Source organism: Cervus elaphus, chromosome 27 (assembly GCF_910594005.1).
Source record: "Cervus elaphus chromosome 27, mCerEla1.1, whole genome shotgun sequence".
In the NCBI taxonomy this organism is placed as follows: domain Eukaryota; kingdom Metazoa; phylum Chordata; class Mammalia; order Artiodactyla; family Cervidae; genus Cervus; species Cervus elaphus.
Genome location: NC_057841.1, coordinates 46,328,758 through 46,347,973, shown reverse-complemented (window position 1 = coordinate 46,347,973; position 19,216 = coordinate 46,328,758). Strand labels below are relative to the sequence as shown.

Genomic DNA, 19,216 nt, shown 5'->3' with positions numbered 1-19,216 from the left:
AGTTCTCTTGCCTAGAAAATTCCACCGACAGAGGAGCCTTGTAAGCTACAGTTCATGGAGTTGCAAAGAGTCGGACACGACTGAGAGACTTCACTTCACTTCACTTCATTCTGGGACCAGTTCACTCTATTTATCTTTTTTTTTTTTTTTTTTACCATGCCACAAGGCTTGTGAGATATTAGTTCCCCAACCAGTGATTGAACCCAGGCCCTCGGCAGTGACAGCGTGGAGTCCTAACCACTGAACTACCAGAGACTTTCCCATTATATTTTAATATTGCTGTATTTCTAAATTTCAATTCTACCACCAGGGTCAGCAATTCCCTTTAGTCTCCTATCATCTGCAAATCTGATAAGCATGATTTTTTAATCACCTTCGCCCAAGTGCTTGACAAGAAAGCCTGGAGACACAGCCATTAGAGTCCCTACCTGGCTGATGCTACTCATTCATCGACATGCTTTGAGATCACCAAATGGAAACTCTAGTTATTCACGAGTCTCCCAGTCATGACAAATATTCAGTGTTTCCTCAATTCACTATATGTATTAAATGTATTATAAGCAGCACTGACAAAGGAGCTATAAAAATGTCTGCAAAGAGTTAGGAATACTTACATAAATGAGAACTTTTATGACTCCTGTTCACAAAAAAGTACCTAGATATGGCATTCCAAAAATTGTTTTTCACTTAAAAATCAAAAAAACTTTAAAATATTTCATAAACTTCTTTTTAATTAGAAAAAAAAAATCCCTGCAATGCCAGAAACTGTTTGGGAAACACATTGAGATGGTTAAAATTGTTTAAGTCACTAGAGATAAAAATCTTTTAATTCAAGAATTAGCTACTGGGCAACTTCCACTGCCAAGCCATGAGCTTTTAGAAACAGATGTTCATATGAAAGCATGATTCAGGCCACAGCAGCAAGTCCTGGAACCAGAGCAGTAGCTTGTCAGTTCTGACCTTGTCTGCCTGGACCCACGGCACTGCCCCTTCAGACACGAGTCCCAGGACCAGGCGGTCACCTGTGCTTCTGACTACCCAGCGATCAATTGGAGAACGGGTTTCCAGGCCAGGCTGGGCGGCTGAGGAGGGTTCTGGAGAGCTGAGCTCCACATGCTCCTCTGAAGCAGCCACCACACTCGACTTCCTGGGCCCTGACCACCCACGGGCCCTCCCCCAGCTGGGCCCCCAGGAGGGGGCTCCCATGTTTCACATGCTTGGCTGCTACAGTCGTGGTTCTCCTGTGAGAGCTGCACGTGGCCTTGTTGGCTGTCAAACCAGCAAAGGGAGCAGGGCTGACCCTGGTGAGCGTCCACGAGCAGGGCAGGCAGGGGGGCCGAGCCTCAAGCTCTCTCCAGGCATCTGACATCCCAACCTGTCTGCTATACACAACGGGGAAACCTGCAAACTTGTGGGGCTCTCAGAGTGAGAAACACAGTCACTTCTTGTAATTTCCCCACCATCCCTACCTTAATAGGGAAAAACCTATTTTATGTAAAACTGTTTTCCCTGGATTCCATGACTTTCTTCAGCTTCAAGATCCCCATTTTATAAACGAGGAGTCAAAGGCCCACAAGAATTGGTGGCTTCCTGGGATGTTAAGTGATTCAGACAAAGAACCAAGACCCAACTCAAAAGCCCTTGATCATGCCCTGGCTCTGTGCACCATCCAGACAGAGTGGTTCCCTTCAAGGGGTGCAGACCAGATGGTGCAGAGAGGGGCATGTCCACAAGTCCTTACAGGAGCAGCTCAGCGCTCAGAGTTGCCACCCACTACTGCCTGCATGCGGGTGAGGCTCAGAGGGAGAACGTACTCATCAGCCATGACTGTTCCCTCCGAGTCCCCCAGCTCTGGGCAGACAGATCCCCTGACATATGCACTGCAAGGGATGGATTTTTTTCAGGGGCAGTGGCTCGTGGGACACTGTGCCCTACGACTCAACAAAGCAGAATCATAAAATGTCTGATGCTGTTTCAAATTCCTCGCTACAAAAAAGGATAAAACACCATAGTTTTGCCAAAATCATTCCCCGTGGCAGCCTGAGGCCCCAGACACTGTGCGGCTTCAGCTCCTAAACACAGACATACATTCAACTCCTACAACTGCTCAGTGTCTCGTTACCTACTAAAAGTGAAATAACATGCTCAGTTCAGCATGGAGGATTCTCACCTGTGAAAGCATTCGTGGCCTGAAAGCCAGCTTCCTGCATACTGCTCCCCAGCAGGCCTGGCTCCAGCTCCTCAGCTGTCCTGTCCCCAGGAACGTCCAGGAGGCCTCAGGTCACCTCCATCTCAGCTTGCTTGAGGCCATCTGCTGCTGCCTGGCTTCTGGGAGCATCTGACGCTGACCAGCCTGGCTCCCAGCCCGAGCGCAGGTGGTACCTGGCACAGCACCCAGTCCAGCAGCACGCACGCTGGGGGCGCTGGTCACGCCAGCTGTCCAGTCAAAGAGTGGAGGCCATGGTGGACCCACGAGCAAGGAAGCTGTCCCATGGACACTGGCCTTCCCACCTCAGAGGGAGGGCCTGGCAGCCAGCATTCTCCAGAGGTCTTAGCTGCTCCAAGCAGGGGGGCTCAGGAAGGTCTGATCTGCAGTTCTCTGTGCTTTGCCTCTCCCCTTGCTGAAATTAAAAAGAAAGAGATCACTTTCCTGATGATCTGTAAAGCCTGAATTCAGTAGACCACAGAGGCCAAGAAAGAAAACGAAGACACCCCCAGAGCCATGCCTGAAACCACACTGCGGGGACAGTGGGGCAACCTCTCCTGCTACTGTGAGGGGCCGGATGAGGGTGTCCTGTCCCCGGAACAAGACGAAACTGGAGGCTCCGAGCAGCTCTAAGAACAGTGACAAAGGTCACACGCATCCAACACAGACACCTGGAGGAGAAACCCATTTCCTCAGCAGGTTCCTGAAGTCTTGGAAATGGATCTGAGGTCCACACCCACTGCTACCGGAACATCAGAAGAGACGGGGGTAAAGCTGCTTCAAAAAGTGACCCTCAGGGGGAAAACAAAGGCCAGTGATAAATTTATTGAAAGAATATGAAGGAAAAGCAAATTTTTTTTTTTTTTGAAAAGCAAATTTAACCTATAAACTGTTTAATATATATTACATAGAACATGATAATAAAAGTACTTTATAAGTACTTATCAGCTATTTTAATGCTGTTAGACTATATAAGAAGCAACATCAACAACAAGAATGTTAGAAGCCCAAAGGACCAGACTTTTAAAACAGAATCCCAAATATGAATCTCTGGTATTGGAGAAAAGGAACCTTTTTTCCCATTATTATCACTTCATGCTAATCAATTTATAAAAAATATAACTTTATTCCTCTTTTTCAAACTAGAGAAAAGAAAAAAATTTAGGAAACCAGCACATAACAGAAAGAAGCCCTCTGTTAAAACCCTCCTGCTATAAATATAAGGTAATAAAGTAAAATATCACTCATACAGATGCACCGGAAGGAAGGCCTTATATATTAATGAAGCACCTTAATTATATTACAAAAGAAATTTAACTGCATTGCCCTCATGTACTTGCAGTAATAATCTCGGTTAATGAAGTGCAGCCCAGTAGGAGTCCTCAAATTTAATGAATAGGTTAAAAATTAATTCAAAATCATTTATGTAACTGGTGGGTCTCAAGTGCTTGAAAAATGTGAGAAAATGTTCCTTCTCTGAATTTAAACATTCCATACTGAATGACCAATACCCATAGCTATCAGCATCCCGCACGCCGACACCAGCGTCTGAAGTGCCACGTGCACTGGAGCCGTCCGCCTCAGGGAACAGAGCTGCCAGATAAACAGGAAAGTCCACCTGCCCTGCAACCCTGATAACCTTCACTCTAGTCTAGGATGTTTTCAATGCACAGGAATACCAGACTGTATTTGCTCTCTTTCTCTGATCTCAAAGAGAAACACAAGTGTGGTGAGGCTTTTGCTGCTTTACTGAGGAGTTTTGTTTAACTATCCTGTTTTGTTGCAAAAGGCATGCTACCTCAATTTAAAAAAAAAAAAAAAGGTTTTTTTTTTGGCTGTGGGAAAGACTGAGGCCGATATGGACTGAAACAGAAGAAACAACACACTCTTCCTTTCTTTTCTCTTCCAGTCTGTCACAGTCACTAATGCTTAACTTTGCTTCTTCAAAAAAGAGAGATGGAGACAGGTGTGTGGCAACTCCCTGAGGTCTTTGGGCATAGATGGTCTTGGCCGGGATGTTTAGGGAATGACATGTGTGATTCCCAACACAGGCTGAAGGGACAGCATTTATTTCGATTATCTTGACTGACTGATGACGGGCATATTCCTACATGCATTTGAAGTCTCCTTATAAGCATTTTCAAGTGAAAATGAAACTGTAAGTGCCATAAAATGTTTTCTTCCTAACCACTAACAACACAGATAAGATGCCCTTTCTAAAAACACACAGAAAGAGGGGTGGGTCTCCACTGGGCTGGGAAACAAGGCAGGGGTGACTGGGACCCAGGGTCAGCAGAGGCACCACATGTCCATTTTCACAACCAGTGCAGCAACCAGTCAAAAATCAGGAAAAAGGTGCAGAAGTCGAACACGTCTCAGTCCTGCGTGCCTCCCACCATTACAGGCCCTGCTTACCTTCCGGTCTCAGAGATGGCCCCTCGCCCACCCCTGGGGCTAAAGGCAGACAGAGCCAGGTGATCTGGCTCAGGGCCCTAGAAGAGCTGTGGCTGCCTGCAAGGTGCTGACGGCTCAGCCATCTCTCCGTGGGGCAACAAGCCCCACAGGGATGTTTCCCTTGAGCACCTAAGGGGTTGCCTGGCGGGCATCAGTAGGATGAGCCCATTGAACGACAGAGGAGTGGACCAAGGCCACTGGTCTACTGAACAACAGGTGACTGGACCAAGGCTGCTGGTGCTGGGAGGTCTACTGAACGACGGGTGAGTGGACCAAGGCCACTAGTGCTGGGAGGAAGAGTAGAGAGGCTCAGCTGACCCTACAAACCAGCCTGCCGCCATGAGCGGAGCTGAGAGATGGCATCCGGGCTGATAGGCTGTTCTCCTCTGGTTCTGATCTCTGAAGGGGCAGGGCCTCTGTGACCACCCCACGGTCACCACACAGCAGAGTGCCCACACAGGCCCACTGGAGCTCACTGCTCTGAACCTTCTCGAACCACAGGGACGACTCTAACCCTACAGAGGTCACAGACTCTGCCCTGAAACGAGTGCTCAGGAGTCGGGACCAGCGTCTGGTCTCTGACCCTTCCAACCACTGTTCTTCCCATGCTACTTCTGAGTCTCAGGTTATCTCCAACACCCTGGTAACACTCAAATTAGGAAAACCTGGAGGGAAGAGGAAGAATAAAGAGAGAAAGAGGCAACTTACCCAGGATGCAAGGTCACAGAGTAACCTGGACTCATTCAAGAGCCCCCTCTACACAAGCACACTATCATTGCCCTGTCATGGACACACTCACACACATATGTGCTGTTTACACCAAGAAGAAGGGCAGGACTAACCAGGAAATAAATAACTTCAACACTGCACTTGAAATATATGGTTAAGTCCCTCCCATAACAGAGCAACAGTTACTAAGGAAATAGAGCACGCAAGATGGAAAAACACTCCCACAGGAAGAGACTTTTTTTAAAAACGTGAACACCCACAAAACCTAACTAAGTAAGCTGCAGAATATGTTTACCACTTGTTCACAAAAATTCATATAAAACGCAGTGTCCCTAGAATCACTGGGGAGAGAAAAGAGCTGCATTCCACAGACGAACCCTATCATGAAAGCTCAACTGCGGAGACACAAGGTTCAGGCAACACAAGGTCACACACTGGGCATAGAGGCCAAAGTCAACAAAGAAGTCAAACCTCCTTTTCTAAAAACCTAGCAACATGAGTACAAGTGCAGTGCATCAAGGATCAGCACCTCAGTTTCGTTTCTGATTTCCGCACACCATGGACTGCTGGCCTCTTTGGCGTGCCGGTTACCTGGGTGACAGCCAAACAGCAGCCGCAGGCTCTGGGTCAAAGCAGCCCCGCCTGAGGCCCCACACTGCCTGACCCTCAGAGTAAGCAGCACCGAGGGGTGAAGGGATGGTCCCACCCTCAACAAATCAAAGCACTGTAGCTGCGTACCACACTGCTTACCAGAGGGAAAAAAAACTCAACTACTGACTGGTTGGGCTGCCCTTGTGGCTGAGCTGATAAAAAAATCCACCTGCAATGCGGGAGACCTGGGTTCGATCCCTGGATTTGATCCCTGGGTTGGGAAGATCCCCTGGAGAAAGGAAAGGCTACCCACTCCAGGATTCTGGCCTGGAGAATTCCATGGGCTGTACAGCCCATGGGGCTGCCAAGAGTCACACGCAACTTTCACTTCACTGGCTGGGTCATCAAAGGTCAGAGTGGCAACGGACCCTGAGCGAGACAGAGCTGAGAAAAAGAAGGACAAGAAACCTGAGGGTCTGCTTCTGGCCCAAGCCTGAAGCCTCCACCCCATGGACAAACACACAGACCTGGGCAGTGCCGGTCCATCTAGGACTTGCTCACAGGAGCCACCATCCTGCCCTGGGTCAGGCTCAGCCAGGCTACAGCATCCTTGCACACCCTGAAGCGGCAGAGCTAAAGGTCCCTTCTGATCCAAGGAGGCCCCAGTGGCCATGTCTCTGGTCAAGGGAGATAGGACAGATGTGCACAAAAAGGACACAGCAAACGGGCCCAGAAAATCTGCACAGAACCAAGTCTGAGACAAAGGGCTGTCTGCATGACAGTATAGGTCTTTCTCACTGTTCTTCATCTCTGGGATTTGAGTATACGATAATCTGAGCTGATGCTGAAGCTGAAACTCCAATACTTTGGCCACTTCATGCGAAGAGTTGACTCATTGGAAAAGACCCTGATGCTGGGAGGGATTGGGGGCAGGAGGAGAAGGGGACGACAGAGGATGAGATGGCTGGATGGCATCACCGACTTGATGGGCATGAGTTTGAGTAAACTCCGGCAGTTTGTGATGGATGGGGAGGCCTGCGTGCTGCGATTCATGGGGTCACAAAGAGTCGGACACGCCTGAGCGACTGAACTGAACTGAATCTGCAGCTGTTAAAACACAACCTCAAAGCCATCGAGCTCTGGGCAGCTCGATGGGCTCCAGGCACTCAAGAGGTAAAACACTCTTCAAATATGCACACAAGATGCAAACAGGGAAGGCAGCAATTCCATTAGACCATCCTTTAAAATGTCACCTCAGCTAATCCAAACACTTGATAAAACCTAAAGGACCTACAGTCTGAGCTCTACCCAAACTAAGCTGGAGAACACTTCCCAGATACTTAAGCAGGAAAATTGCCCCTAATAAGTCAGCATAGATACCACCACCTGCTCATGCCATCTAAGAGCTGGGGGCGGGGGGGGGGGGGGGTTGCTGCCCATGGTGTCACCATCTTCCCTTCATTCCAGGGAGAAGGACAAGGAGGCCCAGGAGGAGAGCACACACTCAGGGGATGCGGGACGAGGACAAAGCCGGACCAGAACGGGGTGTCAGTCTGGACCTGAGCTGCAGGTTCTCCCACAGACACAAACCGGCCGCAGCAAGAGGCTGAGGAGGGGCAGAGTGCACACACGGACCCCCCGCCTGTGGGGCTGAGGGACCCTGAGACAATCCCACTGTCCCGGGCCCAGCTCAGGCCAGGCCCACAACAGCCACTCGCCCAAGGGGAAGGTGCAGAAGGGCCAGGGCCTTGATGCACAGCCAGAGTCCTTGGGCGCACATACTCTGATCAAAGGGCCCCTGATCTAGGCTGAGCATGTCAGGTCACCTCAAGAGTAGACGCCAGCCAAGGTCACCTCTCCCAGCCTGGAGTGAGGGGGCAGGCCAGCTCCTCACCTAGCACTCTCCCTCATCCCACTTTTCCACAGATAAAATCAGCTTACAATGGGCACGACAGGCCAAGAAAAGGGGGCCCCACAGGAGTAACAAGTGTGAGAAGCAAGGGAAGGCGGCTGGGAGCAGAAGAGAACATGGGCCACAGAGTCCACCCCCCACACACACTCCCACACCCCTGCCACCCGTCACGGCCACTGGGCCAACGCTTGCACCCCTGTGTCTCCCCCATGACCTCCTCACACTCTGGCCTACAGAACACCTCATAGGCTGCATCTTCTCGTTCAGTAACTTGTAGGGTCCCGACTCTTGCATGGCACTGTTTTAAGGTGCAGGGGAGACAGCAGTGAGCAAAGGAAACCCAGTTCCTATCCCCATGGCACCTGCCCCTATCTCTGTGGAGGTGTTTCTAATGGAAACTTTTCTTGCTTATCTTTGCAGTCACAGCACTGACTACACGGACTAGCATACAGCAGGTACCAAATAAATGCTAGTTCTACTGCACTGATCGCATTGGGGCTTCGGTCAGTCACCCATTTGTCACTCTACTCCCTCTGCCCTGCCTCAGCTGCACAAAGCGCCAAGGGTCTAGGACCCAAGGAGGCTCTGGCCACAAGGTACGCACACCAAGAGGGTGCTCCCCGTGGGAGGGTCAGTCTGGGCATCTGGAGCACAGGTAGGGCCAACTCTCCTCCACTCAAAACACACTGGAAGGAGAGCTGTCCATACTGACAGGCCAGAGGGCAAAAGGCCAGGCTCTGAGGCAGACAGCCCGGGATTTACCCCGGTGTAGCCCTCCTGCAGCTCTGCCGTTACTTAACCCTGAACCTCAGCTTCCTCATCTGTCAAGTAGATGGCACCACCCTCAGAGGACTGCTGCTCATTTAATAAGAAGCCACGTATAAAACACACTGCCAGTCAATGCTAAAGAAACAGTACAGAACTTCCCTGGTGGCCTAGTGCCTTAGACTCCATGCTCCCAATGCAGGGGGCCCCGGTTCGATCCCTCGTCAGGGAACCAGATCCCACAGGCTGCAACTAAAAGATCTCACATGCCACAACAAAGAACGAAGATCCCACATGCCACAACTAAGACCCAGGCAGCCGAAGAAATATATATATATATATATATATATATATATATATATATATTTTTTTTTTTTTTTTTTAATGACAAAAAGCAGAGTCAGCCATTACGGAAACACAGAGAGTTTCCTGGCTCCCTGGAAGGCTGGATGGGACAATGCACCTGTCCTGAAGAGCAGCTGCTGAAGGGGCAGAGAATTCAGGGGAAAGGCTGCGTGGTATCTGACTAATGGGGCTACACAACCCATTGCCGTGCGCCTAGAGGCCTCTGGCCAAGCAAACAGGGCTCATCAGATCCAGTTTCCCCTACCTTGGTAACAAAGGCCAGCATGTGTGCTCATCACACCAGAAGCAAACGAGTGTTATCCACAAGGGAAGCACCACTGTGGGTACCGTGAGTCCCATCAAGCGTCCCCAGCAGGGGAGACAGACCTCCTGTAACACAGGACGGGCGTTCCCACCACCCAGGGGTGGGCGGCGCTGTCCTGCAGCAGCTGGGCCAGTGTGCCTACCGTTGCTGAGCTTCCACGGCTTCAGAGCACACACCACACTACAGAAACCACTGCGTCCTCAACAGTGCACTCAGCCTGCTTTGGTGCTCACGGCACTGAGTGAAGCTGCCTGTCTTATGCAGCCACCGTCAGATCTGGACAAGAGAATTCTAGGAATCCAACCAAGAAAACCACAGGGCTCTGGCAGCAGGAGGAGACTGTAAGCACCGAGTCTGGAGCCTGACATCACTGCCCCTGCTCCCACCACTCGCCACAGTGGGCCATGGTCTGGCAGCCCCAGGACTGAGGGCCCCTCCCCCACCACTGCACTGACAGCCTGACGGGCGACCTTCTCCACACTGAGAAAGGTGTCGTCTTTCCCTCTAAAACCAGCCCTTTTCTATTCCCTTCTTCTCCAGAGCCTCTTCCTCCAGATGGGAGCCCTCCTGAGGGGACAGGAGGGTCACAGCAGCATCGTCATCCCCCACCCACTCCACAGCGAGGCAGCGGCGGCTTGATCGCATTCCTCACAGGAGGGCAAGCTCTACTGCTTTTTACCCAAACAGCTTCTAGGCTGGTGTTCCCCCAAATATCCCAAGAGAAAGCATGAAATCATTAAAACTAAATTTTGTCTGTTTTGACTGAAAAATTGGATATACTGATAAATACATTGGAAATACAAAAATAACTGTAAGTAAATATGCAAGGCTAATGTCAAAGAGCAAGGAGCTGCCTGTTCATTTGGGTCGGGGTCAGAGGCCACGACAGAGGATGAAGGTGGGGATCAAACCCAGCTTTGGCTTTGACACAGCCACTCACGCATGGAGGTGCTGTGCTCAGAGGAGCAAGCATGCTCTGGGGTCAAACAGACAGGGCTCAGAATAACCATTCTGCCGAACATCCACCACTCCACCCGGGCAGGCCACACAGCCTCTCTGAGCCTCAGTTTCCTCATCTATTAAGGGTGGTGTTAATGGAACCATAAGGCAGCAATGCTGAGAAAATATATGATGGCATGCATGTAGCCTCAGAACACCTAAGAGGCCCCCCAAAACACAGCCAAGACAGGAATGGGGAGTAGGGAAGAAGGGCACAGACAACACTGCCTGGTTGTCAGATCCTTGGGTGCAATGAGGATGGTGTGGTAAGTCGACTGGGCTGTGAGTGGGTGGGGTCCACTGAACATCACTCTGTGGATGAACAAATACTCAGTTCCAATCCAGGGCCTCCTAGACTGGAATTTAATATTCTCATCTTCAATTACTTAAATGGGTCACCATCAGGTACACTTCTTTTTCCTTACCACGGGCCAAATGTCCATCTGACTTGGCAACCCCCCTCAGCCCTGCTGTTCACCCCACAAGGCCCTTGTCCTGCCCAACACATGAGCCAGGCTCACCACTCACCCACCAGCCGTAGGTAATCCCTACATCAGAGAAAACACTTCTATTAAAGTGATTCATATCTTCACCTCCTTTGAATAAAAACATGTTATTACATTCAACAAAATCATAAAAGAAATAATAACAAAGGGTGACATCTCAATAACTTAATCCAACACCCAGAAACGGCGGCCGGGGGAAAAGGCGGTGATTGGCACCTTCAAGGGTGCTCTAGCAGCCCCGCCTTTCTCCCCTCCCATACACACCGTCTCCAGGGCGAGTCCCAGCCACACTCAGCGGCTTGCATCCTGAGCTCAGAGGTACACTGGGCAGAAGAGGGTTGTGTGTGAGGACGGGGGTGCCACTGAGACTGGAAAGCAGTCTAGCTGCTCCACTACCATCGTTTCCTTCCCAGTTCCCATGGTAACACAGAGGCCTCAGATCCCTAGAACAGAGTAAAGACAGCACCGTGCCCAGTTTCCCTGCAATCTGTTTCCATGGGAACTGGAAGAGAGGGGATGGAGGCTGGGCAGCGGGACTGTCTGAGACATGCATCTCCATCAGCTGGAGCCGCAGACAGGCTGGCACCCTGGGCTGGGGGTCTGCAGGCCTCTTCAGGAGTGCCACGTCCACTCAGGGACGGAGGCCAAAAGACAAGGATACTCACAGCAGGCTAGACGTAGGCCCTCTTGACATATTCAGCAGGTGACATCCCCTCTCTCTAAAAGGCCCCCACAAGCCAGGGGTGACCCACCTCAGACCAGCAGTCACACGGCTGGCCAGGTAACCCCAGAACTAGTCATCAGTCTGTCAGGAAACTGGGTCAGGATCCTACGGTTTTAACCAGCTCCACAGATGACTGTGATGCTCAGCCATCTGGGAAACCAATGACCTGGACCTGAGCTCCCTGAAGTTGAAGGTGCTTGTGCACCCTGACGAGCCTGGTGGGACACAGGTTTTAGACCAGCAGGTCTGGGAGGCCTGAGACCCTGCATTTCTAACCAGCTCCCAGATCGTGCTGTTGCTGCTGGTCCCTGGACATGTGAGTAGTAAGATCTAGAATCCAATGAGTTTGGCCCTTGAACCTTCTCAGAGACCCAGACAGAGACTCTAACCATTCCCACGGGGCAGCCTATTCCATCTTCAGCCAGCAGTCCATTCCATGCTGGGTCACAAAGGCTCTGGGGTCAGCGCCTGCAGAGGAGTTGAGTCATGGTTCACATTACCCTCCCTCTGCCTGTTTTCTGTTTTCTCAGCCTCTGGAGACAATCCTTTCTGGATAAGGTTAACAGATAGTTGGATTCTTCATATAATCATCAGGGAAAACATGACTGCCTCTTCCAATTCTGATTACTCTAAGAAAAATAAAAGTAAATTCTGCATAGTTGAGCATTAAACTAGTGGTGGAAAATGTTTAGATGGTTAGGATATTTATTAATATAGATGTATTGTCAAAGAAGAATGGAACTGTTCATGTATCACTGTAAAAGATGTAAAAATTTTGGAAAAACTCTCTAATTATTATAAGGAAGTAGCTCAGCTAGCCTTAAAATCCCTGCTCTTAAAAAAAAAAAAAAAAACTCACAGAGTAAATAAGACAGCCTTCACATTTCAGCTAAAAGTAACATTTACTTCAATACTGAACCCGCAAAATAGTTTAAAACACGTAAAATGCCAGTGTGTTACTCAAAAGCAAGTTACTGATTTTCTATCTTAAGAAACCTCCATTTTGCTTATGTATAAAAAGGGAGCTATTTCAGTCTTTCATTACATATACTTTACATCTCTCTTCAAAAAGCCTAACATATATCAATCTTTGAAAATTAAAATATGAGCAAAGAATCCAACTATAAATCACTGAATTATGCTGTAGCTTATTTGAAAGATAATCTTCTAATTCTAAACACAAAAAAGGGAAAGAAACCCATTCTGTGATTAGTCGGCACACAAGCAGCAACGAGAGCCCAGAGTCTGCGGTCCTGTCTGGAGGGTCAGCAGTGGGGTGTCCACTGTGTCCATGAGTCCACTCCGGGTTGACATGAAGAAGCAATTCTTCCTGTGAAAGGCTGGATGGCAGGTGGCTCCGCAGGGCCTGAACTTCTGTCCCCATGCCCCACGCTGTCCTCACAGCACAGACCACATGGCCAAGCATGACATGTAACAAGGACTTCACTTCACACAGACGACAGAAGCCTCCGAGCCCTGACTTACCACCACGGGCCTAGAATAGTGTCTCACTCAGCTTCTCTCCACAGCTTCAGGGATGGGGAGGGTGGGTGGGCCGCTGGATCTACCCCAGATCTGGTTCCATAGTCCCAGGAGCCCTGGGCTCTCAGGAACCCAGTGGCCCAGTGCTTCCCGGCACCTGGACCCCAGCCCTGAGCAGCCACTACTGACAAACTTTCGACGGTCTGCTGTGTCCTGTGCTTCTTCATTCATCACGTCTCCTTCACAGATTCTAATGGTCCCAAGGACAAAACCATTTTATTTGCCTTTTCCCTCTGAATTTAACATAGTGTTCAGCAAAAGATACAGCAAAAGCAAAATCCTCCCTCCTTCTCAAGAGGCAGGTAAAAATGCGGCTAAACAGAAAAACCACCGCCTTCGACGGTGACCCCACACACCTGCAGCAGAGAGGACAACGGCAAAGATCCTGCTCATGGAAACACCTTGAGCTCAACAACACACCCATGGATGAGGAACTGCCTGGTGAACTAACCTGGGGTTTGGGAACAGGAAATGCTCCAAGCTATCATCCATTTCAACTCATCCTCCCCAATAAGTAGAAATTACGGCTCAGTTATCACAAGTCATACAGAGCTAGGCCGAGAAAGGAGTATAAAACGGGCTAAATCCAACACCCTTTTAGACATAACACAAGCATATCTCGTTTTATGGTATGCTGCTGTACTGAGCTTTTGCAGATATTGTATTTTTTTTTTAAATAAATCAAAGGTTTGTGGCAATTCTGCTTCAAGTAAGTCTATCAGCACCATTTTTCCAACAGCATCTGCTCACTTCGTGTCTCTGCGTTACATTTTCATAATTCTTGAAACATTTCAATCTTCTCATTACTATTATGCTTGTTTCCATGACCTTTGATATTATTATTACAATTATTTTGGGGTGCCATGAACCATAGCCATGTAAGATGCCGAGCTTAACTGGCAAATGCTGTATGTGTTCTGACTGCTCCCACATCCCCCTCCGCAGTCAGGTCTAATTCCTGAGACACAACAGGATTAGAATTAGGTTGGTGAGAAACCCTGAAATGGCCATGAAGCATTCAAGTAAAAGGAAGAGTCACACATATCTCACTTTAAATCAAAAGCTCGACATGATTAAGCTCAGTGAGAAAGCCGAGAGAGCCCAAAAGCTAGGCCTCCTGCTCCAAACAGCCAGCCACGTTGTGAATGCAAAAGTAAAGCTCTTGAAGGAAATTGAAAGTACTGCTCCAGAGAACACAGGAATGATAAGAAAGCAAAACAGCCTTACTGCTGATACAGAGAAAGTGTTAGAGGTCTGGATAAAAGACCAAACCGGCCATATTATTCCCTTCAGCCAAACATAATCCAGAGTAAGATCCTAACTCTGTTCAATTCTGTGAAGGCTGATAGGTGAGCATGCTGTAGAAGATAAACGTGAAGTTAGCAGAGGCTGGCCCATGACTTGGAAGGAAAGAAGCTGTCTGCATGACATACAAGTGCAAGGAGAAGCTGCAAGTGCTGATGGAGAAGCCATCACAAGCTATTCAGAAGATCTAGCTCAGATCATTAATGAAGATGCTACACTAAACAGTAGATTTTCAGTGCAGATGAAACAGGCCTCTACTGGAAGAGGTTAGGGTTTTCACAGCTAGAGAGGAAAAGTCACTGGCTTCAAAGGGCAGGCTGACTCTCTCATTAGCACGTAGTGCAGCTGGTGACTAAGGTGAAGCTAGTGTTTATTCACCATCTGAAAATCCTAGGCCCCTAAGAAGGATGCTAAGTCTGCCAGCCAGGATGACAGCTGATCTGTTTACAACATGATTTACCTACCTAATGTTTTAAGCCCTCTGTTGAAAAAAAGGTTCCTTTCAAAAATATGACTGCTCATCAACAATGAACCTGGTCACCTGAGAGCTCTGGGGGAGATGGACAATGGGATTCATGTCTCCAAGCCTGCTGACACAACATGCAATCTGCAGCCTATGGGTCAAGCAATCATTTCCACTTTCAAGTCTCATTATTTAAGAAATACATTTCATAAGCCAACACTGCACTGACAGTAACTCCTCTGATGAATCTCATCACAGTCAACTGAAAGCCTTCTGGAAAGGATCCATCCTTCGAGAAGCCACTAAGAACACACATGACGCGTGGGAAGAGGTCCAAATACCAACAGTAACAGGAGTTTGGAAGAAGTGGATTCCAGCCCTTGTAGACTATTTTGAGGGGTTCAAAACTTTGGTGGAGGAAGTAAATACAGATGTGGTAGAAACAGCAAAATAGTAGAAGGGTAGCCTGATAAATGTGACTGAATTGCTTCAATCTCATGATAAAACTTGAACAGATGAGGAGTTCCTTCTTATGGATAAGCAAAGAAAGTGGTTTCTTAAAATAGACTCTACTCCTGGTGAAGATGCTGTGAAGACTGTTGACATGACAACAAAGCATTTAGAATATTCCGTAAGCTCAGTTGATACAGGAGCAGCAGGGTTTGAGAGAACTGACTCCAATTTTGAAAGAAATTTGACTGTGGGTAAAACACTGTCAAACAGCACTGCATGCTACAGAAAAGTAATTCCTGAAAGGAAGAGTCAATCAACGCAACACACTTTACTGTCTTGTTTTAAGAATCTGCCGGAGTCACCCAACTCTCCAACCACCACTGCCCTGATCAGTTGGCAGCCAGCAACACTGAGATAAGACCCTCCAACAGCAAAAAAATTGGGACTCACTGAAGGCTCAGATAATGGTTAGCATTTTTTTAGAAATAAAGTATTTTTAAATTAAGTTTATAACTTTTTTCTTTAGACATAATGCTACTGCATTCTTAATAGACTACAGTCTAGTATAAACATAACTCTTATATGTGAAACCAAAATATTCATGCAACTTGCTTTATTATGATATTTGCTTTATTGTGGTGGCCTAGAACCAAATTTGCAATATCTCCCAGGTATGCCTGTACAGAAATTCCTGCTGTCTTAAGGAATCCTATAACAAATCTTCCCTCATAAATAAAAATATACTCTTCATTCAACACGGCTGCAATGAGATACTATCACTCATAGCTTCTATCATGCCAAAGAGAGCAAATTCTGATCAAGCTTCTGGACACTGCTACAACTTACAGGAATTACAGGAAGGACAAACATGTGCAGGGGCACAACTCTGAGTGAAGGAAACTATGGGTGAACAGGCCCCAGATTTTTAACAAATAATCTTCAAGGAAAACAAAAGGACAGAGGACCTGTATACTAAAAGAAATTTAAAAGACATAGGAGGCTTTTTTTTAATCAGGAAAGATTAAACTTATTAAAGTCACTAGCGGCTGCTTTTGGAAGGAAAAAGGGAGGAATGGGATGTGATGGGAACTCTTGGGCAGAGGGCAAAGCTCCTCTACCATTGACTTCAGACGTGGTCACAGGCATTTTCACCAGAGAACATTTTACTTAACTATTTGCCTGTTTTACATGTTTACCTGTTTATTTCACAATAAAAACACAATTTTTTTCATCAGAAGAGAACTCATTTTTAATTTTAAACAATCATTCTCTAACCACATGATGATTCCCTATCTCTCAACACTGACGAGATGCACACTGAGGAAGACTTTAGCAAAACCTCCACAAAATGACTACACAATCTATTTTACAAGAAAGTCTGCTTTAGATCCATTAACAGATTCTGGGTTCAGAACACCAGCTGAATAATCTCTGAATCACACAACCAGAGGCTTCAATGGTTATTTCCACATTCCCCCTCCTCCCAGACAGTACGAAGTCAGCACCCAGTTCTGTCTGCACCTTGATTTACTGGAGCCACAAATTAGTTTGGACTGCCCTAAGTTCTCATCTTCCATCACACAACTAAATATAAGTCCTAAATCATAGCATCCAACAGCAGTGAAAGAATAGTCCTGACTTATGTCCATTCCATGCTGTTTGTCCCCCAAATCAGACAGAAATTCATACCATTTCTAAGAACAATTGCCTTTTCTTGAATAAAAAGAAATGTTGCAGCTAAATCAGCAGAATGAAGATTTCAGTATGAGAAATTTTAGTGTAAAAAACTGACAACTTCATACTGCATTTCCCAAAGTATTGATAGTTGAGTAAATTTAACTTTAAATGCTTTCAGTCCTTTGAGTTAAATCACTGATGTATTAGTTTAGCAAAAACGAATATTATCTGGAGAAGTGATGTCAGCAGTACAGCAGACCAAGAGGCTCCAGGCCCTCGTTCAGCCACAGAAACATTTAAAAAGCAAGTTCATATTGGCTACACGAACTTCACAGGCACTATGGAAACAAGGGTCTACAAAAACCAAGCAAATGTCCAATCAAGAAACCACATTCAGAACAGCAGGAACTTCTGGTTTTTTAAATTCACCCTTACCAAGCCATTCCCAGCCAAGTACAGCCCTGACCTGGAAGAAATGGGAGCCCAGTTCCCAGTTCCTTCCCTTGAACCAGAGGGAGTAGAGCAATCTGCAGGGCTGCCTGAGGGACTGGTCTCAGTGTCACCCTAACTGAGAGCTCACACAGCAAAAGAGCAACACAGCTCAAAGCTAATGTGAGGACAAGCCTGAGGAAACAAGAAGAACAGTAAAAGCTGCAGGGAAACTACAAGACCCACAGATGCCTGTGGCAAGAGATTACAAAAGAGAGGAATACAACAGAATACGTAAGGCCCAGAGGAAAAATCCAAGGTAAGATTCTTGGGAATTAAGACATGTATAAGCAGCCATGCATAAGGGGACATCAAGAGAGCACATACACATGGCCAGCAAGACACACATCCAGAAAAGGCCTAAGAAGACATTAAGCCCTCACAAATGGTTGATCCCACAACACATGAGGGTCTTCCCTAGGAAGTAGCAACTCTGAAAAGAAAGGGAGAGTGACTGTGTTTTTTCCAAATGCATCGTTTTCAACAAAAAAAAATAAGGCATGCAAAAAAACAGGGCCTACAGTATGTATGTCAATAATAACACAATAAAACTACAAGCAAACAACAAAAAACCCCAGGAAAACATGGCTTATTCAAGGAAAGAAAAAAAAATGGCAAACTTTCCAAAGAAACAAAGGTATAAGACATACTAGACAAAGAATTTAACATAATTGTCTTAAGTATGCTCAAACAGCTAAAGAAAAACACTAAAAAAAGACCTAAAGGTAATCCTCATAGTTCAGTTGGTAAAGAATCTGCCTGCGATGCAGGAGACCCCAAATCAATTCCTGGGTCAGGAAGATCAGCTGGAGAAGGGATAGGCTACCCACTCAAATATTCTTGGGCTTCCCCTGTGGCTCAGCTGGTAAAGAATCTGCCTGCAATGCAGGAGACCTGGGTTCGATCCCTGGGTTGGGAAGATCCCCTGGAGAAGGGAAAGGCTACCCACTCCAGTGTTCTGGCCTGGAGAATTCCAGGTACTATATAGTCCTTGGGGTTGCAAAGAGTCGGACAGGACTGAGCAACTTTCACTCACAAAGGTAATCAGAAAAATTATACAGCAACAAAATGAGAATATCAAACAGAGAGATAGACATTGTAAAATGGCAACTATAAAAAGATATTTTAAAACCAAATTCTAGGGCAGAAAAACACATTAACTGAAATGAAAAGCTCACTAGAGTGGCTTAACAGTAGACTCCAAAAGGTAGAAAAATGAATCAGAGAACCTGAAGATAGGTTATCTGAAATTATGGAATCTGAAAAGAACTTATGGTGTACCATCAAATGGACTAATGTATACACACAGAAGTCCCAGGAGACGAAGACAGAAAAGACAGATACTACTTGAAGAAATAAAAGCCAAAAAATCCCCAAATCTGAGGAAAGACATAGATCTACAACTCCAAGTAGTTCAACAAACTACAAGCAGGATAAACACAGAGACCCACACCAAGACACATTATAATCAAACTGCTGAAAGACAAAGAGAACTGTGAAAGTAGCAAGGGAGAAGCATCCTAACACATGCAACAGATACTCAATCAGCGTGTCAGTGAATTTGTCAACAGAAACCTAGAAGGCTAAAAGAGTACAAAGATGAATTGAAAATGCTGAAAGGGGAGAAAACTGTGAACTAAGAAACTGTACCAGGCAAAACAGCCTTGTTAAGGGAGGGAAAATTAAGACATTCCTTGATAAACAGAGCTAAGGGAGTTTATTATCACTAGA

General features: G+C 47.0%; 1 protein-coding gene across 1 annotated transcript in view; it reads right to left on the bottom strand.

The window, feature by feature from the left end:
• LDLRAD4 (low density lipoprotein receptor class A domain containing 4) overlaps positions 1–19,216 on the bottom strand; it is a 162,701-nt gene that overhangs the window by 60,914 nt on the left and 82,571 nt on the right. The window contains 1 exon segment of the mRNA XM_043888917.1: positions 2,171–2,621. Within this exon segment, the coding sequence (XP_043744852.1) occupies positions 2,171–2,210 (40 nt within the window). The 5' untranslated portion in view covers positions 2,211–2,621.